Raw genomic sequence first — 26346 nt, 5'->3', positions numbered from 1 at the left:
TTCATCAACAGCCGCCATCATCCACTCAATGCTTCCCTGTGTAAGCCGAAGGCAACACCCAAACCCCGCTTGAACAAAAGTGCTTCCCTCTGTACGCCGAAGGCAACACCCAAAACCCGCTTGAACAATAGTTCCGCCGTATTCCACACTGTACGTGTGATGAAACAGACACCGTTGAAAGCAGCCGTGAACCACAAGCAATCACTTAGAAACCCTAACCAACCTGTACTGGAGACTGGCGGCACTAAAACCCTAACCTAGGAGGAAGGGACTGTACACACATTGTTATTCACATTACCATTTTGTTAATGAGAAATTGAAAACGTGAGATAGATAGGCCAAAAACAAACTGATAAGAACAAAATCTATGCAAGGCAAAAACAAAAGGCTCAAGTAATTCAACCCCAAAAATTGGAAGGCAAATGTTTATATATTTATTTTTGGCTAAGTCCATGTCTGCAAAATTAGAAAAAAATTAGAAATCTTTGGTCAATAAGAAAAGAAAACCAATTTTGTTAAATTACTTTTTGAAAAAATAATGGAACAATTTTATTCATGTTTTAATTACTATTGCAGATGGGAACTACGGTCTACCATCCAATAGTAGACAACAAAGCCACCTCTTATCTCGAACTAATATGGATAGATAGCAATTTTCCAAAGGCTTCATTTGCAGAGACAGAGAGCTCCAACAATGGCTACTAGTACCACACCCTCATCCCTCATGCTAACGTACGCCTCCTCCTCTGTGCACCCACAAGACTTCACTCCCTCGCTCGTCTCCTTCAAGCCCAAGCCGCTCTTTAAAACTTTTTGTCTCTGCCCACTGGTTTTGAGGCCTAGAGAGAGAAGACCAAGCAAGTGGGTCAATTTGAGTTTGTTAAAGGAAGCCAAGTTTGAGCCTTACCCTGTCGCTGCGGCTGCTTTGACTGCTGAGGCAGAGGTGGCTGAGGATGTGGATGAGGATGAAGAAGGAAAAGGCGATAGTTCTGTTACTGTTGCTGTTCCAAAGCCCAAGAAAGGGAAGGCTGCATTGCTTTTAAAGAGGGACAGAGTAAGTCTTTTCGTCATTATCTTCTGCTAGCTTGGTTTTCCCAATTTTTTGAGCCGAAATTTGTTTTCTTTTTTGGTTATCTCGTTTGTGTGTCTTCATTAAGGCTCTTGGATTTAAATTTCAGAAGTTATTGCATTTTTATCGAAACAAAATATGCCCAGTGATTCTTTTATTGTTCTTTTACCTTTTTTTGTTGTTGAAGAATATCGATTAATCTAGAAATGGGATTAATGGGTTTTTTCTTTCTTATCAAAAATTGTGTCAGAAAAACCCTTCGTTGAATTCTTTAAGGAAATATAGTCACTAACTTTTTGTAAGTTATGCTTCTTCAGATTCTAGAAGGATTGATTGAGTAAAGTAAGGTCACGTTATTGTCTTGAAAAAGACACTGGTTCTACAAATATAATACATACATTCTTCAAGTTTGATGGTTTTTCTGTTGTTAGTATAATTCTAAAGATTGAAGAAACCCCTAAAGTTATTTTTTGTAATTTGGTTTTAGTTGATTTATATTCGTGCAATGTCCTGTTCTTACATTCTTCCAAGATGTCAGTAGTGATTCAAACGCTCAATTGTCTTCTGTTCACAATGTCAGACAAGGTCCAAAAGATTCTTGGAAATTCAGAAATTGAGGGAAACCAAAAAAGAGTATGAGCTGCAACCAGCAATAGCTTTACTGAAAGAAATGACCAATACAAAATTTGTAGAAACTGCTGAAGCTCATTTCCGCCTCAATATTGACCCAAAATATAATGACCAACAGCTAAGGGCAACTGTGAGTTTTCTGATCTTGTTAGTCAGAAATATGTTTAGGCTTATCAACTGCTTAGCAGTACATTATATTCTTTCATGTGTTATGGAATTCTTGTCCTAGGTAAACCTGCCCAAGGGAACTGGACAGACTGTTAAAGTGGCTGTTCTTACTCAAGGTAGCTACTCTCTCTTTTTCTCTTTGTACTGTTGTGCTTAATGGATAAAAAGTAAATATATCTGTCATTTAGCATGAGCTAAGGTGATGTGTTATGTAAATCACTTATTTGAACTTACTGAGGATACAAGTTGGAAATTTCAACCTAAAGAATGAAAAGTAGAGGAGCATAACTGTGCAAACAATTTCTGCGTTAGCATGTATTAGCCAGGTCTATTATTCTTGAAACTGCTATCTGAATTCTCTATAGGTAAATTGTTCTGTCAATTAAGCCTACAAGGCAAGAACAAGTAACACCTTTACTGAGTGGGGTTTTATTCTCATTACGGTTTTACCTTGGTTGAAAAGAACAGAAGAAATGCTTGCTTGGCTGAATCTAGGCATCTCTAAATGGTTTTCATCTTCTGTGAATGGGACTTTATGCAAATGAATTAGTTGGATGGGGTATATTATTTTCATTTCTTCAATGATCTGGTCTTGAAATGATTGATGAGACTTTTTCTACCACTAATCTTGGTGAATTTCCTACACCTGTCGGTTTCTAACTAGTGTATCACACTCCTTTTCGAAATTCAAATTGGATTGGAGCATTATCATTTCTCTTGTAAGGCCTATTCATAATATTTTTTCTTGCAAGTCAATTTATCGTATTATTTTTTTTATCCCTGATGACATGACAGTCTCTTAGTCATTTGGTCCAAAAGAGGTTAAAATTTACTCTTAGGAATTGTAAGATTTTTCTTACCTCTTTTAAGAAAAAAAATGGAAGTAGTTACTAAGGATGTTGGAGATGTTACACTTTCTTGCTTTAGCTTATAATTGGCACCAGTTCTGTTGCTTGTTGATTTTTCACGTTGGCTTGTTTGTATTTAATTTTATATAAATACAGATATATGGTTTCTGTAGATTTAATCCGGCATGAAAAATATGTGTTATATCTACAAAATTGCACCTTAGGTATTTCATTATTAGCTGGCATAGATTAACCTCAATAGACATGTACTGTAGTTTTTGAATGATACCAAGATTATGTATGCCTTATACTTATCCAAAAGTCTAAAATGTTCGGGTTCTCATATTTTTCCTTTCATATTGTGCAAAAATATTCTTATTCCTTAAGCTTTTTTGCTACCCCTCAAGCTCATTTTATATCACAAGCATCCATGTGTGCAGGTGCACTCGGGGCTCCTGTGAGTTGCAATAATTTTAACACGAAAGGTTTTTGGTTTTCATAGTATTTCATGTCACAGGTTATCTTCTTTAATATCTACAGGTGAAAGGTTTGATGAAGCAAAAAATGCTGGAGCAGATTTGGTTGGTGGAGATGATTTGATACAACAGATAAAAGAAGGATTCATGGAATTTGACAAGTTAATTGCTTCGCCAGATATGATGCCCAAGGTGTTGCCTTCATTATTTTGTCTAATCAATATATATATATAACAATGTCTATTTGACAATGAAGTATGGTAATCATTTTCATTTTTATACAGTACAGTAGGCATCTGGACGTCGGGTAAAAGCTAAAATACTACCGTCTTTTTTTGGTTTTTGGTCAACAAAATTAGGGTTTATGATAAAAATAAGGACTAGTTTTGCAGCAGAAAAAGAAACTAGTCAGTTGAATCTAAATCCTGATGTGCATGATGAAATGCTGACGAATATTGTTTGGTTGTATTCAGTATCCATGTTTATTTTTGTGCAAAATCCTGTGATGCCCCCCGCCACCCCACCCCCACAATGCCTTGTACATTTGTAGCATACAATGCTCTCACTTGTTGCTTATGCATTTAAGGACAATAATACAATGCCTGTCATAATGGTAATTTGTATTTGATGCCACAAGTCACCTTTGTCATAAGTGAAATTAAGAATAAAAAATTTGCACAAAATTACGTCTCATAATCAGACACTCATGCCACAAAACTAAATAATTAAAAGTAAGAAAGGAAAAACAATATGTGCTGCCCTCTTTTCCTCGTGACTTGTTCTTGTGGAGTGAAAAAGGTGACTTCTGTTAGACTAGCTGGTTTGGTCTGCTTTTATTGATTCTACCAGTTTGGTGTCTTAAACATGCTTAACTTTCACATTTTACATCATATTATTTGGACATCGTTCTAACTTGAACCAAAGTGCATATAGTTCACAATTTTTTACTTTCTGTTTTGTATATGCTGTATCTGTGTTTGATAATGGCTGGAATTTATGGTATTCAGTTACATTTATTGTCTTTGATGTTTGTCAAAGGTCGCTAGCCTAGGAAAGATTCTAGGACCACGAGGGCTCATGCCAAATCCGAAAGCTGGTACTGTCACACCTAATATACCTCAGGTATGATTTGGATTTCAATGTTTTAGTTTTCTTTCTGCACTTGTGTGGATATTCATTCTTACCCTGAACATTTAACTGGTTCCTAGCTACTGTATTAAATGACCTTACTCATATTCTCTGTTTCAGGCCATAGCAGAATTCAAGCAGGGGAAAGTTGAATACAGAGCAGATAAAACTGGTATAGTTCATTTACGTTTTGGAAAAGCTGACTTTCCTGAAGAAGACCTTCTCGTAAACTTGCTTGCCGCAGTGGTATGTTCTTCTCCTTAATTTCCTAATATCCATTGCTGTTGGAATTGCATCCACTTGCTATGAAATTTAATTTTACTTATGCTTTACCTGACAGAAATCGGTAGAAACAAATAAGCCACCAGGTGCGAAAGGTGTTTACTGGAAAAGTGCACATATATGCTCATCAATGGGTCCTTCGATTCGGTTAAATATAAGGGAGATGCTCGATTTCAAGCTTCCAACAAATTGAAGAATACTAACACCTGTACATGTTGTCTTTAAATTGTTCATTCAGCCTCTTAGGTGCCACTGTCAAAACTTTGCGAATGTAGTTAGTAAAGATGGTAGGAGAGTAAGGGGATGAAGAGAGAGAGAGAGAGGAGAGAGGGTGACCTTGATGTTGTATCTTGGTTGAGACTGTCCCTTAAAGAGAGCATATTACAGTCTCATCTACCCGAGTGAGAGTGAGAAAGGCCATGTACTAATTTTGTGATCAATATTATCAACTCATCACTTTTGATTTTTTATTTTTTTTAATTAATGAGGGAGATTTTACTGTCGTGTACGCTCGGTTCTTGGGCTGCGGAAATTCTTCATGGTTGGAAGAAAGGGGTGTTCTCCAATTTGCCCGCTACGCAGTGCTGTTTTCCCCTTATATTAATTTGTTGACAAAGGAGATTAGTGTGGGCATGTTAAGGACATTGACGGATTAAAGAATTTAAAAAGTTTGTTCACTTTTGAATTAAAGAATCTAATTTAAGGGGAAGGGGTTTGTAGACTGTAATGGTTTTACTTATGCCTTCAAGGTCCTAGGTTTGATTTTTCACTCCCTAAATATCGCTTTTATTAAATAAAAAAATAGAGGAAAAAATATTTTAATTCAGGGACTAGTGCTCCAATTTACTCTTTTGTTTAACGTGTACATCACCCCCTCTAATAGTGGATCAAGATTCAAGTGCAACTATGGTCCTTGTACTATTAATTTTTGCAAATTGCAATAAATAATTATATTATATCATAGTAGAACAAGATTAGTAAACAAGGTAATTTTCTGTTAACCAAGTAACGGTAAAACTGTTTGGATTTCTACCTGTTTTAGCCACCAATTCTACCTTGATTATTTAATACATAAAGAATAATGCTACTCTTACAACATTTGTATACCACATTCTCATACCACCTTATGCGGCAGATGAGGTGTACAACCACATCAATTAAAAAGTGTCGATAAATATTAAAAAAACAGAAAATGTTAAATTAGTTTTAATTGATGTGGTTGTACACCTCATCTATCACATAAGTTGGTATTGGAATGTGATATACAAATGTGGTAAGAGTAGCATTACTCATAAATAAATGAACAAAAGTTTCTTTTACCTGGCATTTGCCCATGGCAGCCTCCAATTCTACAGCAAATTACTTGCGACCTTGACTCCACGTGGAGAGAGAGAGAGAGAGAGAGAGAGAGGAGAGAGTATTTCTACAAATTCTCAAAAAATAGAAATTTAAATGAGTACATTTTTTACACCAACTGCCTTGATTTTATTGAGTTTATTTTTAGACATTAACTTGAATTTCAACACAGGATTATTCTCTTCCAAATCACAGCTCGGCCTCTTCAAACAATACCAGTGTGATAGATATGGGGAAAGCTAGTTACTCCAACGGATAACCATGCAAGTTATGTAGAAGTAATGAAATGGAAACATCATGAGGCTTGAAATATCAAACGTTTATTTATGTTACACAAACAAGATACTGGATATTCATTGACCATCGATAGAAGCATAAACGAACCATCACGCCTCCAAAATATAATGCTTTTTTGGTTTTGGTTATGCCTAAATCCAATCCTTGCTGCTCAAATACAAGGCACTCCCTATGAACAGGAACAGCCCTAGAGCCTCATCCGAGCAACCACGATAAAACATTTGTGAAAATCATCTGTACAAAAGGGTAGAAACAATTTACACAGGGATGATCATTTTCAAAAAAATTCCTGATTGCTCCCCATTTCAAAAGGTAATTGTTACTTTCAGCATTGGCTTTTTCCTACTAAGCCTATGACATTTCCCCAGCAATCACCCTGGCTCCAGACTGAATTAACAAAAAAGAAAGAATTTTTGGTGAGTAGTTGATAAGTTTCAACATATCAATAGATAATACTGACTGTTAACTCTCGAGTGATGTTTTCACCTTTTGCTGGCTGCTTGATCCAGGGGCCATTCATTATGTTCAAAATGCTGCATGCTTCACTGTAATCCAGATCTGGTAGCAACTTTGGGGTAAGCAAGAAGCACCTGAACAAGATGGGACAGAGACCAAAACTTAAGTCACTTTTTACAATTGGCAAGTCAGGCATACGAGAAGCAGAATGTGCTTTGTCAACTCCAAATTATACGGCAACAGTCATATATTCTCAATTGTGTCATTGCTTACACAATCTTGCAATTCTTTCGCTCACATTAGAAGCAGAAACTGCGTGACCTAAATTATGTACCATGCAAATGATTAGGGTATCCCTCAGCATTCTGGTGCAAACAGCAACACCATTTAAGGAGCAGCTAAATGTGACGTACACACTGAGACACAGACTACAACAGAGCGCTATTACATAGGAAAGGTTGGTGATTATAGCAACCAATACTTGTACAAGAAGTTTCATTCTTGTTCCCATTTTGTTATTTTGCACCTTCTAAAACAGATCAAAATAGAGAGAATTTGCAGGCACCAAAAAAATAGACAGATAACTATCGCAAATTAGGCATAGTGCTCTTACTGTGGTGTATTTGGTTGGGATGCTGCTCTTACTAATTGCTGGAACATCTTTCTCTCATTTATAGGATCCATCCCTGAGAAAATATTAAATGCCACAATGATTTTTTCTGAGATAGATGGAACTTGATGTGAGGAAAGAAAAAGCAAAAAGCAATCTGTTGTGCAACCAACCTTGATTTATCTCATCAACCACCCTAAATGGGCAATTTGTAAGGTCTTGAAGAGAAACAAGATAAAGTATAGTTGAAACTGAACGCTCCTACAAAATGGGAAGTTTGAGGCACAATAAGGTAAAACTGTAGTATTTGAATCAAGAACTCAAGAATATAGTTAGTGTAATACCCCTCCAGATTGATGGTGGGCACTGAGAACTTGTAGCTGCCCTGCTTGTCTGATGACCATAAGGTCCAAACAAATTTGTGAGCAGTAGATACGTATTAACCAGAATTTCACATAACAAATCAAGAGCTGTGAATTCATAGCATCTTAGTGGAATAGCAGAAAATTTAAAATCCAGCTATTATTTCCTATGGTAGAATTTCATTTAAGCAGGATATCTATACTATATGTATCAAATTAACTGGATTGGAAAAGAAAAGCAGGCAGTTAGTGGCACTTGAATACCTCTAACGAGCTCAGTTGGTGCCCAAAGGTTAAGTTTTTATATATCCTTCAAACACTATCTAAACTATCACTTTCCAAATTCTAACAAAAAAGTTTCAGATTTAATTTCTTTTTCTCGAAAAAGTAATTCGTAACTGAACTGATGCTAAGTTTCGGACACCAACATCAAACTTCACAAATTTTTCAAAAGGGGGGTTTCACTTCTCTATATTTAAGTAAATAAAAATAATAACTCTCATAAATTAGACTTCCAAATTTAAATGTCTAGTAGCACCATGAGAGTATATAAGCAGGTCACCTGAATTTTACTTTTATAAGTATCCCAAATTGATCGAAGTCCATTTCATGCTCATCTGAGAAGAAACATTAAATAAAAGGAGGACGTGAAACAAATAATAAGACATTTTCTTCCACAAAAAAAGAAGACATTTTCTAGAAATTGTAATACTGAGGTACCCAATGAAACTTCCCCTGCAACAGCCATTTCTTGGAAGTTCCAACTGAAAGTCTCATTTATCTGAGCAACAAGGTTTCTTAATGTTGGAAGCCAAGTTTCCTACAAATAATTTAAAATTAGGACACTAAAAAAAAATATCCACATTAAAAATATACTGATGAAAGTAGGCAAATATGCACAGAAACATTCAACATGAAACAGAGAAATAAAGGGGGGAAAAAGAATACAAAAGTACTTTGACACTGATGTTTAGATTTAAAACCCTTCATCACCACTGTTGATCTAAAAAGTTATTCAACTTGACCATCTTGGTAATACAAGTGAGGACTGGAAATGTGAAAATTTGTTCAATGCCTTTGGAATTTGTTGTTTGTTGCAACTGATAAATTGTGGCAGCACAAAAGAACCGCAATTTCAATGGAGAATGTAAACTGCATACAAGCTAACGTCAAAGACCAGAACTTAGGTAAATTCTAAATTACTCGAAGGACAGATTGTTATGGTATGTAGAATAAGAACGCAAATGTGACACCTACTTAGTCATAAACATGAACAGTAGGTGTAGTGTTAAACAAAAGTTATGGACTGCTTCTTGAGAAGCTTAAATGAGAAAGAATATTTCAATTACCTTTTTATATGATTAGCATCCATCATATTTCCTTCCAGAAGTGGCAATAAGGGATGTTTACAAGGATATTCTGGATTGGATCAATTGACTAGAGATTATAATTCATTAAGGAGCAGTACATTGTGGTGACTCTGGGTAGAGTGGTTACAGCGTGAGATCAAATGGCCAAAATTTATTGTCAGGTGTTCATGCAGGAGACCAACAGAAACTTCACAAAACACTCATTAAGGTAACACCCAAGCTTCACTAACCTCTGATTTGACCAAAAAAAAAAATGCTCCACTCACCTTAAGATTATCTACTTCAGCTATACATCTCCTAAGCTCCGCTTTATCTGCTTCCAACTTTTTAGCCTTATCTTCTATCTGCAATATAATAGCAATTTCTGGTGAGGAAGTTAAGAAGAAACAAGAAAAGAAAAAGAAAAACTAGCAAAGATGGCAGAAAATTACCTGGCGCTGGCGGTCTTCATATTCTTTCAGTATATTGTGATTTAGGAAAAGAATAGAATTAGCTTGAGAAATATTTTCCTGTATAGCAGCCTCCAATTCTTCAATTGTAGTAGGCATCTAGACATAAATATATAAGATATTATGTCACATTACTCATACGATTAGAAGCAATAAATAGTTAAATTTGAATGACATAATAAACCCAGAAAGAGGGGAGACCCATATGCAAGGAACATAAATACTATAAGCATAATATGAAGTGCAAACGTTGAGGCCCCTGTCCAAATTCCACTTGGCTCAATGTTTTGATACTTGCTTTCATACAACTTTTACAGATCCAAATAATGGCTTCCCACTCCATACGTAATTTCACAACAAACATTATATACACAGATGTATATGTTGTCATTCTGATATATTTCAATATCCTGAAGAATGACCTACTGGAATTTCTAAGCATTGGATGCCACAAAACAGGTAATGACTGAGCACCTGACATAAAAGTTTGGGGGTTTTTTAGTAACAAAAAGTTTGAACTATTGACTGCCCCCCCCCCCCCCCCCCCCGGGCGGCTGCCTGCCACAGAAGTTCTTGCAATTGATTTTTTTTTTTTTGGGTTACATCAATTAACTCATATTACAAGGCATTCAAACAGAAGTTATCTTTCATGTCTAGTTAACTCATTATATAAAAACCTCAAGAAATGCCTTCTCGAGTTCTGGAGTGATCCTGGCAATTAACTCTGCATTCTTCTTGGCAACTTCAAGTTGCTGTCGGAAATCCTCTACTGCCTTCTTACCTGGACAAGAAGCAAAATGGTAATAAGCAGCATTTCCTAAATTATGTTTTTTATGTCATTCATGTGTAAGGACCAAGGTTTGGACTTTTACGTGACCAATTTAATATTCCGACTATTTTTAAGACAAAAGAACTACAGTAAATTACTTTTACAACACAATAACAAAAATAAAACCAAAGTTTCAAACAGTTTAAACCAAGTTCTAGCGATGGACGAGTCTCAAAGAAAATTGAAAAGCTACTCACACTCCTCAAGATGCAGGGCTGCTTGAAGAGCAACTTTGTCATGCTGCTTGATATTGACCTCCATTTCTTTAATCTAACAAATGAGAAACAAGCACATATCATGTAATTAGACTGAAAATATATGTATAATGCAATATTGTATAATAATAACCTTGCAACAACAGAAACACGACATCTAAAGATATTTAATCAAGCAAAGAATTTATTCATTAAAACAATATGAGGAAACTTTCATTGCTTGAAAAAACAAATATTTGAACTACTCGGGCCTAAAACTTCAAGAAGGGGAAAAAATATCCACTCATTGTTACATCCTACCTTTAAAAAAAAGTAAAACATTAAAAACATACATTCACTTTAGTTTTATGATTGAATTTTAATAGACTTCCCATGCCTACTTGTGGAGAAAGATGGAGAGACTAATTTACCTTGCATTTAAATAGCCATGCAATATAAATATCTTGAGTTTAAGAAACATTGTGTAACAGATTGCCTGAACAAAATGAGCAAGAAACCTTGTTTCGTTGGAACACTACAAGAGGATCCACGTCAACATGACAGAAGAAAACTACAAAGATGGTGTCTACCTCACCACAACTTTCAAATCTCATAAAAGAAATCCGGAAAAATATATCCTATCTAAATTCATGCCAAAGCCCACTTCCTTGGATCTCATATATCCTTCCTAAATTTGTCAATGATCCAAACAACATTTTTGCACTCACCCCAAATCATCATCAGCAATTAAACTACACACATACCCCTTTCCTGCCATATGAAAGAACAAAATACAGGTATCTAAAGCAAATCAACCTAGAAGAAAAGTATTCAAAGTTGTCAACATGGTAAAGCAAGCCCAACTATGAACTGGGAGCAGCTATTAGTATATTTCTGGATGCAAAGGATATCCATAAAAATTTGACAGTTTCTCTTACAAAAGCTGAGATAACAACAGACTAGTAAGCCAACATATGACAAAATCTATTTCTCAGGAAACAGAAAATAAAGCATATCTCCTGCACAAATAGATAATAGTTCCTTCAGTTGTTAAAGTGTAAAGAGAGGAAGAAAAGACTGTCGGGAAAAAAAAAATCATATTTCACAACCTATCAATGGGACTTTCAGTAAACTTATTTGTAAATTTGGTAGGTAAACACAGCATGTAGGAAACGGGTAAGGGCTCGAAACAGCATGTTCTGGACCATCATAGAAATTACCTTTGCATCAAACTCAATGACCCTCATGTGTTTTTCAGCAAAACTCTGTTTTAAAGAAACAGCCTCAGCAAGTAGACTCTGAAAAATAGACAGAAAAGTTAAACGAATGAAGTAACCAAATCCTGAATGGAATTTAGTGTATGGCTTAATTTAGATTTAAATCTTGTCACCATCAGAATATCATAAACGAAAGTTTGACCAAAACCTGACCTTAATTTCCATCACAGAATGGAATCGGTCAATGTTATGTTTTGCAGCTTGTTCATTAAGCTTTGCCATAACAGTATCCAGGTCATCCTCTTTCTCCATAGATTCTAATTTCCTTCTCCTTTGTACTAAAATCACCAGAGTACGTTCCATATGTAAAATAAACAAAAGAAATGAATTATAAAGCTTCTCAAATAGCAAATTTCTAAATCATTATACTTACCAATACGGTTTTCCATTTCACGCCGTTTTTTCTTCTCATCCTGTACAATTCTGATAATCCCCTCCTGAAAAAATATATTATGACATTCTGCATAAGTGAAGGAATTGCATGTCTAACCGAACCCAGTTAATAAAAGATTGAAGACTATACCGAGACGTTTCCCACCTCCCCCACCCCCACCCCCAAAAAAAAAAACAAAACAAAACGCTTGTGCAAGAAAGATTAAATTATAGGCAGTATTACTGTCTAGGTTATAAATAATAACATTAATGTCATCTGTTGCACTCATTTCAACATACCCTCTGTTTCTGAAGTTTAGCTGCTTCCTCTTCTGCTTGTCTTTCCTCAATCTGAAGCGATCTAACGCTTTCCTGTAAAGCAGTAACATATTCTTGAAGCTCCATTCTTTTGGATTTCAGTGACTCAACTTCCCCAGTCTCCAAACCTGAAAGTGAGAATTGAGACCTCAAAGTTTTTACCAACTAAATTTTTGGATTGTGTTAATAGATAAAAAAAAAGGTTAGTAGAAAGATACCACACAAAAATAGTTGAGAACGTTTCACTGGTTCTACACTTCCAGAAACATGACCGCCATATCTAGATACTGACCACCGATAGTGATTCTCTGGAGTCCAAAAATCTAATATCCCCAACTTTGAAACCTTATCAGCCTTCTGATCAGTTTCCTTGGACCCAATATACTGAGAAACAAAAGGAAAGAAACACAAATACATACATATTTTTGTATGAGAAAATACGTGTGTATATATATAGACATACAAGTTAAGTCAAAATACTAAGTACTAACTGACAATTTCAACTTTCTAACCTCATAGGGTTGACCTTAGGGGTCGTGATCAGTGTTAAGGTGCTGTGTCATTTCATGTTCGTGTAGTAGACTACCAGTAAATCCTAATGCAACCTGTTTAATTAATCGTGTCAAATTATTCAACATCAACCCACCCGTTTATTAATCATGTTGTGTTCAGATTAACCCATATATATTATGAATTAAAAACTTAAAGTTACCCCAATTTCTAACCAAACCAATCACTTATACATAAGTTATAGAATAAAACCCAATTAATCCTGATAGTAATAAGGGTTAATTTCAGTTTGGTACCCTGAAGTTGTACCCTTAAGGCATGTTTGTCATGGACTTTCAATTTTAACAATGTAGTGCCCCAGTATTGAAAATTTGTTGCAATGTGGTTCTATCGTTAAATTGACTGTTAAAAAATCTGTTAAGTGCTGACATAGCGCATGTGGAACCCACTTTTTTGTTTAATTGAAATAAAATATTATTAAAAAACTATAATTAAATTTAATAAATAATTATTAAATATTTAAAAACCAAAAAAGCCAAAAAAAAAATCTATCCCTCTATCACTTTCTCTCTCTGTGGGAAAAACTCAATCGCTCAAACTCCATTGCCGCTGCCCAGCTCCTCCCCACACCCAAATCCATCGTTCTCTCTCTCTTTCACCAAGGCCCAGCATGACGGCTGCGGCGATTTTGATGAGGGCGGTTCCAGAGCCAAGCTCGAGGATTTTGAGAGGTCTGGGACACGAGTCCAAGGCTGTGAGAGTGGGGCCGATGCTACAGTTCAGCGATGGTCGTTGAGGAGAGTGAGGAGCTTGGCAGCAGCTGGCTAGAGCTGGCTAGCCCTCCCAATCTGTTTCCATGGCCGCTTCAGACTCGGTGTAGGAGAGAATGGTGGATTTGGTGGAGGAGTTAGGCAGTGTTGTGAGGGGGAGGATATGGGTAGTGGGCTTGGTGAAGGAGAGAGAGAGAACGGTGGATTTGGACGTGGGGGAGGAGCTAGGCAGTGGCAATGGAGTTTGAGTGACATAGTTTTGCCCAGAGAAAGAGTTGCAGAGAGAGAAAAAGTGAGTGCGATGAAGGTTTTTTTTTTCGTTGGCTTTTTTCAGTTTTTTAATATTGAATAATTATTTATTAAATTTAATTATAGTTTTTTAATAATATTTTATTTCAATTAAACAAAAAAGTGGATCCCACATGCGCCACGTTAGCACTTAACAGATTTTTTTAACAGTCAATTTAACGACAAAACCATATTGCAACAAATTTTCAATACCGATACCAGGGTACTGCATTGTAAAAATTGAAGGTGGGTGGACAAACATACAGCTTCAGGGTACCAAACTGAAATTAACCCTAGTAATAAACCAATAGAAATTATCCGATGTAAAACGAACCATACAACACATACTAAGAAATAATAAAAGATAGTAATTCTTTCATTTAATACTAGTAAAACAGGCTTATCATGGCAAATTCGATCTCTTCATGTTTGACACTAACCCAACCTGTTTACCATTTGTGTTACCCAATCATGCCATATAGGCATTTGTGTCAAGTAAGGGTCAACCCAAACCCATTAACTTCTTGTCAGGTTCGACTCGTGTTACAAGGTTGTGTCCAAACTTCCATCCTAGTTAAAATTACCAATTGCCCGTATGTTTAACACATTATTTGTAGATTTTATAACTTTTTTGCCAATATACAAGGAAAGAGTAAGCTTGGGAAGCATACCGATCTATCCAAACCAAATTGGCTAGTCAAAACCTCCTTCACAGCAGTAGGAGCACCAAAAACTTGGTCAAGCCGTGAATGGATGCCCAATGCACTCATCTGCTTAAGAGAATAGAAGAAAACAAAAATAAAATAAAATACTAAGACTAGTTCAAATATTATATGAAATACGGCACCAGCGGCACACACCTCCTCAGAAATTTGAAAGGCTTCTGTCTGACAACCTCCATTTCCCACATAATTTAAAACCGGAACATCAAATTGCTTCAGATTTTTTACCAAAATGTCACGATCACGAGAATCTTGAGTTATGAAAGACTACGAAACAAGAAAAATAAGATCAACAAATAAGGATTTTCAAGCCAATGAATAAATAAGTGTTTACATAATATGAGGTACTATTTTATCAAAAAAAAACATAGCACCACCCAGTATCAAAAGCTTATCCGAATTACAATTGCACAAGTTACCGGCACATAAAAGGTGAAATCCAGCTATAAACGGCTAGGAGCAGGATGCATGTCCACCAACGTATACAGAAACACACACACACGGGGGGATATATATATATAGAGAGAGAGAGAGAGAGAGAGAGAGAGAGAGAGTAAAAAAGTATGAAGAATAAATTCTGATAGGAGATACAGCTGCCCAAACTTAGGGAAGGAGTTAGTTCATGTATAAAGTTAATCTATGGCTTCATAGGTCCTTTTTTTTGGTCGATAATGAAATCATGGGTCTGAGCAGTGCAAGGTTAAGGTTTAATTCCTGGTTAGAAGAAGCGTTGGGGAAAAGGTTTTAGCACAAATGCATCCAGACTCATCTACGAGGTCTCATCAGGTGAGTATGGCATGTCAATAGATCCCAAAACTATGCATTAGTTAAGTTAGACTAGCATCTTCCCCTCAAATTTTTAAAATTTGTATACAAAACTTTCCAGCTATTGTATCGTGTTCTTTCAAAGTCCCTTCATCTACTTTCCCTTGTGTACAGTGTACCCTTCTCAAGCACTTGAGGTCTCCAGATTCACAAAACAAAAATGTTGGTCAGATACCTGGTATAGACCTTATACCAAACAAACTTGAAAAGGATTAATTATCTAGGAGTCCAGAAGCCTGATATTTGATGTTAGGCAAAACATTTTTGTTATGAAAATGTTAGGCAGGAAATTAAAATGGCTTAGTGCATTCCTAAAGATTGTTTGGCTTTGCTTTCAACCAATTTTGATGCACTGGGGAAAGGGAAGAAAGCCAAAATCCTTTGGGGTTGCCTGGTGCAGGCAATGCTATGGAATGTTTGGATGGAGCGTAATAGAAGAATTTTCGATGTTTACAAGGGGGTGGGGACGACCGAGTTATGGGACAGACTGAAGTTTTGGGCAGCTTTGTGGGCCTCTGTGACTCCTGTCTTTAAGGATGTGGCGTATGCTTCCATCATGAGAGACTTGAAAGCAGCTACTATGTGATTTGAATCTAGGGCTTCTATTGTTCTCTGTTTTTTCTGTGTTTTGCTGTTCGCTGTCTGTTTTTCTTTTAAAGCTCTTGTTTGTGTTGTTCTAGGCCTTGTGGATTTCTTATCCACTTGTACGTTCCCTGTTCCTATTTGAATATATGAAGTTTCTATTCAAAAAAAAATGCTAGGCAAAATATAAAATAGCGAATCTAAAATAACAGAAATATAATTACCTTCCAGATGTAATAAGGAACATGACCATCTAAGTAGTCAGCGTGAAGCCGATCTGACACATTAACCTGAATTTGCACCCAGAAGAGCATTATCCATAATTTGTTAAATCACATTCATCAGTAAACACAGCATTCTTATGTTTTAAATACATACCTCAAGCAACACTGGGCCATATACCTCCTTATTGAATTCATGACGGTGTTCTTGCAGCCAATTATAAGCATCAAATATCTTATCTGCTCCTGAATTTCGTAGAGCCCGTAAAAGTTTACTATTTTTATTTTCCATCTCCTTCAGCCTGAAAACGGTACAGTAAAAGTTATTCAAAGGAACAGTATAAAGGCAATTGTACATCATTTAACCTTGAGGCAGATTTTACTTGTCCAAGCAGTTGATTAGGTGAAGTTTCTTTTGATTTAAAAGTTTTTCCTTCTCCGATTTCTGATTCCTCTTTTCATTTGCAGAAACTTCTAACTCCACGATTTGAGCACGTAATCTCATCTGATCAGGAATATTAACTCAGTCACAGGAGGGAAGAACTCAAGCAAATCAAAAGTTTAATAACCCCACAAAAACAGTCCAGCATGTTAGTTTAAAATTTGTAAATAAAATAAAATAGATGTTAAATGATTGTTCTGAAGTAATAAGTGTGCTACATTGTAAACTAGATAATATTTGCACCAAGAAAACTTGACACCCCAAAAAATGGGAATCACAACCGCTTAAAACTGGTTCACCTAAAACCAGTTTCATTTGTGTTAACCAGTGAAAATTGATCCTTGTATATTAGTCATACATACCAAGGACTGCCTGAATATATTGACATTTTGACATTCAATCCGAAACTTACAATTTCATCCGTAGGAGGTTCATAAGGAGTCAGATTTTCAAGTTCCAGCTCAGCAGCAGCTAGATCCTCTTTTGCTTTTAAGATTCTTTGTTGACGAGATTCTTCTTGCTTCCTCAAGTCTTCCATTTCTTTGTATTTTTCTTGTACTATCACCCCCTACCAATATGAGACAAAAATTGGAGAACAAGAGAAATTCAATTATCATTCTACATACTAGAGAAGCCTAAAACACCAATAAAGGGAATCCAGTAGCATTTTAACATACCAAACGGTTTTCTTTCTCCAAAATTTTCATGCGTTTGTTTGCATTCTCAGTAATCATTTTGTCTACTTTTTTACTCTTAGATTCCAATGTCGCTCTCTCTTGCTTTTGTTTCCTGCAACCAATAAAATAATAAGTATACCAGCGCCTAAAATAGGAACAAGGTCATTGCAATGATATGGGCTGTATGTATGATCATGTGTGCACACCCCCATGTCCTTGCAGAAGAAAATTAAGGGAGGAACAACTTTAAACTCAACATTTTCCACAGGTTAAAAATACCATCATAGTTCATATCAATTAAAACTGGCAAGCACAACTTAGTGGTCGAGATAACAAAAGATTGTCTTGTAAGAATTAAATTACCAAAAATGAAGAAATTAAAAACAATAAGGATACGCCTGTAGGATCTACATGTGTGTGTGTGTGTGTGTGTGTCAGAGAGAGAGAGAGAGAGAGAGAGAGAGAGAGGGAGAAGAAAACATAAAATAACAGAAATTTAAAATCCACATAAAAGAACGCCTAACAAAATGGGAAGGCACATTGTTACATAACCATTTTGGTGCAGGGCAGTAGCGATAAGCTGCTGTCAAGGCTATATCGTGCCAAATCACAGTAGAATAGGGATTCCAGGCGATAAACAACAGAAATCTAGGGAGATAAAGCAATACAATCAAATTCGGAACAAAGTTAATTGAGTTCCAGTGAAAGAAATCCAAGAGAAACTCTATAATCTGATTTTCTGGGATTATATTGATAAAAACTGAATACAAAAATCTTAATAGACTATTTATACTAGGTTACAACAGCCCTGGTATTCTAGCCCTTTATTATTATGATACCTAATACATCCTAGCCCAATTAGAACTACTCAAGTAATATACAACATAAAATCAAAGATGACAAATAAGAAGATAATAAAATAACTAGTCCCCAAGTTAATTAGGACCCTAGCCTAGTTGGCTGGCGAGCCCAATCAGTCTTGAAAAGCCTTGTAGATGCTCCAGCATCACATTTGTTCTGAGAGCGTAAGATTTTTGAGCTGCTAATAGTGTTAAACATGAGCTCCTCATTGGAGGCGCAATGTCAAAAAAAGATAAGAGTACATCATTCTAATATCCATATGCAAAAAGCTAAAATCAAGATCTAGCATATGGGATGAAACTCGGGCCTCTCCCATACAAAAACCAAAAATTAAAAAGTTGTCCACACACCCAAACCCAAAAGAGTAAAGAAAATATTAAAAACTAACTTTACATTGTGAAAAAAGTTATAAGATTAAGCACTAGTACTCAAGTAGGAACTGAGTACACCACTACATCTCATGAAGAGCATATAATCAAATAACAGGATTTTAGTACTTTAAAAAAATGTATGGCAAGCTTAAGTATGTCAAGTATCACAAAATCCTGTAACACACAAACCTCAATAAATCAATAAATGACTCTAAAACAAAAACAAAATATGTTGTTTCAATGCATCAGAAAGCTGAAAATCTAATTTAACTAGTGCATTTGAACATATTATGCATGACTATAATCAACTAAATGAAGTCACCATACTCAATAGGTTCTCTAAGATCATTTAGAGTTCTTGCAGCTTTATCCAACTTCTTTGTTGCATCCTTTTCCTGCTTCATAGCTTCCATGTATTCAGCCTTCTTCATGTCATACTTTAGCCATGGCAATTTCTTTCTCATGGTCTCAGCCTATAGATGACATCACCAAAGAAAACTTAATTTTGGTTGAGTTCATGAGAAGCAGAAGGTTTTTAGTCTTTTTTTTCTTTTTGTTGGGGGGACGGTGGTGGGTGGGGACGCGAGTTAGGAAGGACGGATTTTTTAGAACTAAGGGGAATGGGAGGAGAGTTTATGGGATAAAGTGGGTGTCCATTTAACCTGCATTTAAGGATCAACCTTTCCATTTATTATGCTCTTAGGGGGTAGCAGCAACTAGCCAGGAATGTGCTAGATTTATCTTTCTGTGTTTGTTTTTGAATCGGTAACTTATTAGGTTACTTTTCTTTAGCTGTTACAGTTTTTTAGGTCAGTCCTGTTTTCTGGATGGTGAATTAGATTGTGTATTTGTACTGGCCCTCAGTGGATTTTTCCACTGCATTTTGTAAGTTTGACAAATCTTTTTTATAAGAGTTTGTAACTTATCAGAAAATCAAATTGCCATTGAGTGCATGTATGATGATCAACAAAACCAAAAGGCAAACCTTTGCTAGAAGTTCTTCTCTTTGGCGGACACGCTCAACATCTTTCTCTTGTTCAGCATTGAGTGCCTTCATCTGATTCAAAGTTTCTCCATTTTTTTCTACAGCCTAATCAGAAAAGTCAAATGTCTAAATAACAGGATAAAGTTTTATAAAATTGTATTACAGCGAATATTAGAGACTCACTTGCTCTATTCTCTTCCATTTCTTGCTTTGCTCAATAAGTGCACGATGTTGGATCGGCAGTTGAGGATCACCTACAGCCTTTTCAGTCTCTTCTAGAAGTTGTACTGGAGTTAATTTGGCAAACTCACAGACACGGTCCTGTGGTAAAAACTACACCCACCCAACCAAGAAAAATGATAAAGAGGAGGAAAAATGGTCAAAAAGAAGAAAAAGACAAAAGCACTGGCCAAAATTCATAATTTAGCTACAAACTTGTTAGCAACAGATTCAAAAGTATCATAAATACAAGTTAAAACCACAACATCTGAAAGAAGACAAATAACAGGAAATGTAATCAACAGAATAATGTAGAGGCAAACAACTCAACAATAAGATAAACATTATATTTACATCCCTAGGCAACCTTTATTACTTCAATACATTTTTACCAATTCTTTTCAACAGAAATTAACTAAAAAAATTTCGAATGATTGAGAATCTTCAATGCAGATGGAAAATAAAAAAATCCCCAAGTATAACCAATACAAGTAAGCACACTCTCCAATCAAAATTAAAGGAGTGGCATTTGCTAACAGGACAGAAGACAAAAGAAACTCTTAATGTAACTAGAACTGTGAAACACAAATAATGGGATGAAGATAAACTTAAAGATGAGGTCTCTTTTAAGTGGTCCCCTGCCTGATAGTTGAGTAATTAGACTAAATCAGTGCGACTTTATATTAATATAAGCAAACACTCCCCATCTTCTCAACTCTTTTAAGAAGGAAGTCAAGTGGCGACAAAGAGGAAAGGTAAAATGGGCTAGAGAAGGTGATGGAAATACTAAATTATTTCACAAAGTGGCAAATGGAGTCAGGAAAAGAAACTTCATAGATAAATTAGAAGTGGAGGGATTGGGTGTAATAGAAGACGAAGACAGCATTGAAAAGGAAGTGCTTCAATTCTTTAAAAAATTATATAGCAGCAACAGAAATCGAGGCTGGGGAGTAGAAGGACTAAATTGGTGTCCTATTAGTCAATTGGAGGCTGATTGGCTTGAACGCCCATTTGAATTGGAGGAGGTTCATAAAGCAGTTTTTGATTGTGGCAAGGATAAATCCCCGGGTCCAGACGGTTATTCTATGAGTTTTTTCCAATCTTGCTGGGAGATGGTCAAGGGCGACCTTATGAAGGTTATGCAAGATTTTTTCCATAGTGGGATTGTGAACGAGGCTACAAATGAAACCTTCATTTGTCTCATTCCTAAAAAGGTGAATTCTGTGAAGGTTACTGACTATAGACCGATTAGTCTTGTTACGAGCCTATATAAAGTAATCTCCAAGGTTTTGGCTTCAAGACTGAGAGAGGTTCTTGGAGATACAATCTCTCAATCTCAGGGAGCTTTTGTCCAAAAGAGACAAATTCTAGATGCAGTATTAGTCGCAAATGAAGTTGTAGAGGAAGTCAGAAAACAGAAGAGAAAAGGGCTGGTGTTCAAAATAGATTTCGAGAAAGCTTATGATCATGTGGAATGGAATTTTTTAGATGATGTACAGGAAAGAAAAGGTTTTGGAGCCAAATGGAGAAGCTGGATTAAAGGATGCTTGGAATCTGTCAACTTTTCTGTCATGATCAATGGAAAACCAAGAGGAAAATTTAGGGCGTCGAGGGGAATAAGACAAGGGGACCCCCTATCACCATTCCTATTTACCTTGGTTAGTGATGTATTAAGCAGATTAATAGAAAGGGCTGCAGAAACTAACATAGTACATGGTATTGTAACTGGGCATGATCAAGTGGAAGTGTCTCACCTTCAGTTTGCGGACGATACCATTTTCCTTTTGGATGGTAAGGAAGAGTATTGGCTAAATCTGCTAGAGCTGTTGAAGTTGTTTTGTGATGTGTCCGGAATGAAGATTAACAAAGCTAAAAGTAGCATCTTTGGGATCAATGTTAATACCGAAGCACTAAATAGAATGGCGGACAGGTGGGGTTGTGAGGTAGGTTGCTGGCCTATGGTGTATTTGGGTCTTCCTCTTGGAGGAAACCCAAGAACTCTTCATTTCTGGAACCCAGTAATGGACAAGGTGGAGAAAAGACTGCAAAAATGGAAGAGGGCTTGTTTATCCAAAGGTGGAAGGTTAACGCTAATCCAAGCAGTGTTGAGTAGCATTCCTTCTTATTATATGTCATTATTCAAGATGCCTATAGGAGTGGCTGCCAAATTGGAACAACTGATGCGTAATTTTTTATGGGAAGGCATAGAAGAAGGGAAGAATTGCCACTTGGTGAGGTGGGAAAGGGTGACTAGATCAAAGGAGGCAGGTGGTCTCGGAATTGGCTCTTTAAGAGAAAGAAATGAAGCCCTCAGAGCTAAGTGGTTGTGGAGATTTCCACTGGAATCCAATTCCTTATGGCATAGGATCATTAAGAGCAAGTACGGAATCGACTCCAACGGGTGGGATACTAAAAAGATAGCTAATGTGTCATGTAGGAATCCTTGGCGAGAAATTTCAAAAGGGTATAATTCTTTCCTTCTTTGCTGCAGATTTTCTGTTGGAAATGGAGAGAAAATCAGATTCTGGGAGGACTTTTGGTTGAAAGAAGGGATACTGAAAATTTTGTTTCCTAGACTCTTTTCCTTGTCTAGGAAAACAAATCATAGCATATCCCGTTTTGTGAACACTCAAGAACTACCTCTTAATTGGGACTCTGATTTCAGAAGAAACTTGTCCGAGGCTGAAATTGCAGAAGTGATAATACTTTTGGATATTTTGGGAAAGGTGAGATTAAGTAGCTCTAGATTGGATCGGAGATCTTGGGAGATCGAGGAGCAGGGTTTGTTTTCGTGCAAGTCTTTCAGATCTTTTCTTCTCTCTACTTCCAGGGATGTCTTTCCCCCCTTCCTCTCAATCTGGAAGGCAAAGACACCTCCGAAAATTCAATTCTTTTTGTGGCTGGCAGCAAATGGTAAGGTTAATACTTGCGACATCATTCAAAGGAGACATCCAAACAAGTGTTTATCCCCTTCTTGGTGTGTTCTTTGTAAAATGAATGAAGAAAACATAGATCACCTGTTCATTCATTGTTCGTACTCCCTAAAATTATGGTGGAGGATGTTGGAGGTTCTTGGAGCGGAGTGGGTGACTCCTAAGGGGTGTCTTGAGTTCCTTAGTATCAAGTTCGTGGTTTTGGGGAAGGGAAAGAGAGCTGGGATCCTGCGTGACTGTCTTGTTCACGCTATATTCTGGAACATTTGGATGGAGCGCAATCGAAGAATCTTTCAAGGTCACTTAGGAGTAAGGGCTGAGGAGTTATGGGATAGAGTTAAATTCTGGGCTTCTCTTTGGGCATCGGGTTCTAGGCAGTTCAAGGACTATCATTACTCTTTCATCTTGAGAGACATGGCTGCTGTCTTAAGATAATGTTACCTAAAGTCTTGTTTTATGCCTATAGTTTTATCTTCAGTCATAGCTGGCTAGATTTTCTTTAGTTGTTCTGGAGTTTTCCTTTTCATTGTTTAATCGAGGTTTTTTCCTCTTGATTATCAATACAACGTTTCTATTCAAAATAAATAAATAAACTTTGCATCATTCCCATAATTTTAAAGACCAAGGCACCAAAAAAAATAAAGAAATAAAGCATCAATCTTTTGAGGATATCAAATATAGAAGTTTCTACCATCCATTGCTATCCTTCCTAAGTAATTATTCGTCCAACATATACATTGCATCTCTACTGTACCAAGAAATTTGCATAAGAAGGGGCTACTCTATACAAGGTATGAGGAACTGTTATTCATAATCCAAAAAAGTCATCTTGCACTCTTTTTATATAAACTTAATGAATGAGTGAGTGAAATATGAGGAGTGCAATATGACTTTTTTGGAGTGTGCAACAGTTCCCCAAGTATAACCTTCAAAATGGTGCCTACTGATAAATTTATTTTCTGCTCTGAAAATCAAAGGCAACAAAGAATACTTATCAAGCTAAAAAATTTGACACACTAATGTACAAGAGTCCAGCAGCTTTGAAAGGAATTTAACCAACAAAAACATGTATTTGTATGTATATCAAAAGTAAAATTGCGTTCAAACATAAAAGATTACAAAATTCATACATGCAATTGCTGAGATTGTAATTTTAGAAAAACTCACTTGAGTTAAATTGTTGACTTGGATATTAAACCTTTGAATGATTTCAGCTACATCTTTTTTAGGCACCGCTTTTCCTGAAATACAAAGAATGATAAAATAGTAGTCAAAGACTTCAGATTATTCCTCTGTCTTCTCAATAAAAATAATGGATAAACAACGCCTCTTAATATGGGTAGATAGCTTGTTTCCTCGATAATATAGGATGAGATATATATATAGAGAGAGAGAGAGAGAGCTGGACCAATTTTGTACTTTCTTCTTTCTAGATCAAGGCATATCATCCAATTTCCTACTTTATTGCATGATAATGGCAAGAAACTTTAAATAAAAACTTAGAAAAATGGAAAAAACAAGCACATGTAACATCAGGTAAAAGGAATGCTAAGTAAAGACACAGTATGGAAGCACAAATGTTGAAATGGAAATTAATGTATAAGAATAGATTAAAGAAACTACTAAAACCCAAGTCATAGCAATAACTTTAAAATCATAATTCTATAAAGGAGGGAGCAGGGTGAAACAAGCCTATGGCGCAAATGGTCCTCCTTTTTCTGGGAAAATGTAGGTTATTCTTATTCATGATACTTTAAGGGGTTACTAGTCACAAGTATGCTAACATTTTTCTTCATGACTAGAAACTACCTCAGGTTTCTTGCTCAAAAAAAGAAACTACCTCAGGTTTCAGCCTTGAGACATCACTATGTGTTGGTTCAAGAAAAATTGTAGACAAAATGGTTGAAGACTAGAATCAATTTTGAGAATTATTCCATGTATTAAACTCCTTACCATTGTATAACCATTCAGATTTGTTATGTGTATCAATCTTACGCAGAATAACAATATGCTCCTCTTTAGAATTCCCTCTCAAGGTAATTTTAATATAACCGGATGCCTCCCCGCGCTTCACATATGCTCCAACACTGGTCGCCCTCCCAAGTAACTGCACTTACCAAATTCCCCATCTTTATATACTCTTACAAAAACTTATGAAATGTAATAACATATGTTACCAGATATTAACTAACCTGAGGCTCGCCACCCAGACCCAGTGCTATTGCACACACGAGAGAGCTCTTTCCGGATCCATTTGGTCCAATTACAAGGTTTAGACGAGACCCCGGTTTGCATTTTAAGTCATCAAAGGTCATAAAATTATGGAGCTCAATCTCAGTTATGCTTCCAGGCATATAGTCATCTTCACCCCTGAAAGAAAGAGAAGATAATCGTTAAATATTCATGTAGTTGCTGATCAAAACAAGAAAACAAACGAGATAAAGTTTCACTTTCATCTTTTATATAGAAATATAAATGGAAATTGAGTATGCAGTATATACTCTTGATTTTAAGACAAGGAAGTCAATTCAACATAACCACATAGATGTCTTGTTGTTTCTGCATAGACTTAGGGTCTCTAATAGGTCCCAAATGACAAAATTTTAAATCTTTACCACTGTACTACATTATTTTTAAGACCAGACATAAGCAATTGACATTGTAGGGGTGATTTCCATAATCCTCAGCTTAATGGCTTAACATAATAAAAAAAGACAAGGAAAATAATCAAATGTTTATTTAACATAAATCATTATTGAAAAAAACAAAATTAAAAAAGCAAACATTAATTTTTTTGGTAACCAATCAGATAGTCAAAGAACAAATGCAGTGAAAACGAAAAATCCTAATGCTAAACAAGATTGACAAACAGAGTACCCAAAAGAAACGTCAAAAAATTTCAATGTTGAACAAATCTCCGTACCTTGTAATCTTGGGGCGCTTTGCGCGAGGCTCGGCCATTGTCGAATGTTGCCGCGCTACTTTCTGATGCTTTTGAGGTCTATCTGAATTCTGAAACCCTAGGTTCTAATCGATTTAGGACATCGGAGTAAAAGCTAGGGCTTGGAAGTGAGAGAAGAAATGGCGCCAAAAGAGAAAAAGTGGGTCTATGACTAATATGTAATGGAGAACTTCACTCGGATCCGTGAGGTTTGCTCTTATTCAAACCTTACCTCATGTGTTCGATTTATTCCAATAGCACCACTTATTTTTAGAGTTTTTCTATTTAAACCCCACACTTTTCTTTATTCATCTCAATACTTAAATTATTAAACTCTTAAGTTTTATTATTGTGTAAAAAGATAAAAAAGTCATTCAACTTAATACTTAACTCTCATACATTTATACACACCCCACCACTCTTCATGTTAAATGTTAGAAAAACACACACATATGGGCGCTTGTAACCACTGGAGGAACCTCTCGAGCTTGGTCTCTTCGAGTGAGCT

General features: G+C 36.1%; 2 protein-coding genes across 2 annotated transcripts; one reads left to right on the top strand and one right to left on the bottom strand.

Annotated features, from left to right (window-relative positions):
• The first annotated feature begins 631 nt into the window (after nt 1-631).
• On the top strand, nt 632-5109 carry EMB3126 (Ribosomal protein L1p/L10e family). Its single transcript, XM_021979037.2, has 7 exons — nt 632-1054; nt 1650-1829; nt 1929-1983; nt 3256-3383; nt 4230-4313; nt 4440-4565; nt 4660-5109. The coding sequence occupies exons 1-7, from the start codon at nt 695-697 to the stop codon at nt 4792-4794; spliced, it is 1068 nt and encodes a 355-aa protein (XP_021834729.1). The 5' UTR covers nt 632-694; the 3' UTR covers nt 4795-5109.
• A 1130-nt stretch (nt 5110-6239) lies between these two features.
• On the bottom strand, nt 6240-26021 carry SMC5 (structural maintenance of chromosomes 5). Its single transcript, XM_021979035.2, has 30 exons — nt 25821-26021; nt 25090-25267; nt 24851-25004; nt 24065-24138; nt 19929-20078; nt 19746-19850; nt 19088-19233; nt 17529-17640; nt 17264-17419; nt 16793-16914; nt 16567-16711; nt 16413-16478; nt 14920-15048; nt 14731-14829; nt 12710-12875; nt 12474-12619; nt 12175-12238; nt 11955-12079; nt 11745-11822; nt 10528-10600; nt 10179-10282; nt 9484-9600; nt 9319-9396; nt 8403-8502; nt 8245-8299; nt 7665-7713; nt 7494-7581; nt 7324-7396; nt 6741-6844; nt 6240-6641 (listed from the first exon to the last, which is right to left on the bottom strand). Exons 1-30 carry the CDS (start codon nt 25856-25858, stop codon nt 6580-6582), a joined length of 3156 nt encoding a protein of 1051 aa, XP_021834727.1. The 5' UTR covers nt 25859-26021; the 3' UTR covers nt 6240-6579.
• Nucleotides 26022-26346: the final 325 nt, after the last annotated feature.

Source organism: Prunus avium, chromosome 2 (assembly GCF_965620075.1).
Source record: "Prunus avium chromosome 2, drPruAviu1.hap1.1, whole genome shotgun sequence".
Taxonomy (NCBI): Eukaryota; Viridiplantae; Streptophyta; class Magnoliopsida; order Rosales; family Rosaceae; genus Prunus; species Prunus avium.
The sequence above is the reverse complement of the archived record's forward strand: the minus strand, read 5'-3'. Positions and strand labels throughout refer to the sequence as shown.

Excerpts from the sequence above, each read along its gene's own strand:
- EMB3126 (XM_021979037.2), top strand. The coding sequence starts at position 695 with ATGGCTACTAGTACCACACCCTCATCCCTCATGCTAACGTACGCCTCC. Across the intron at positions 1,830-1,928 it reads ACCAACAGCTAAGGGCAACT|GTAAACCTGCCCAAGGGAAC; the intron begins GTGAGTTTTCTG and ends TTCTTGTCCTAG. Across the intron at positions 3,384-4,229 it reads CGCCAGATATGATGCCCAAG|GTCGCTAGCCTAGGAAAGAT; the intron begins GTGTTGCCTTCA and ends TGTTTGTCAAAG.
- SMC5 (XM_021979035.2), bottom strand. The coding sequence starts at position 25,858 with ATGGCCGAGCCTCGCGCAAAGCGCCCCAAGATTACAAG. Across the intron at positions 16,712-16,792 it reads CTAATCAACTGCTTGGACAA|GCTGAAGGAGATGGAAAATA; the intron begins GTAAAATCTGCC and ends TACCGTTTTCAG. Across the intron at positions 10,283-10,527 it reads AGCCCTGCATCTTGAGGAGT|GTAAGAAGGCAGTAGAGGAT; the intron begins GTGAGTAGCTTT and ends CTTCTTGTCCAG.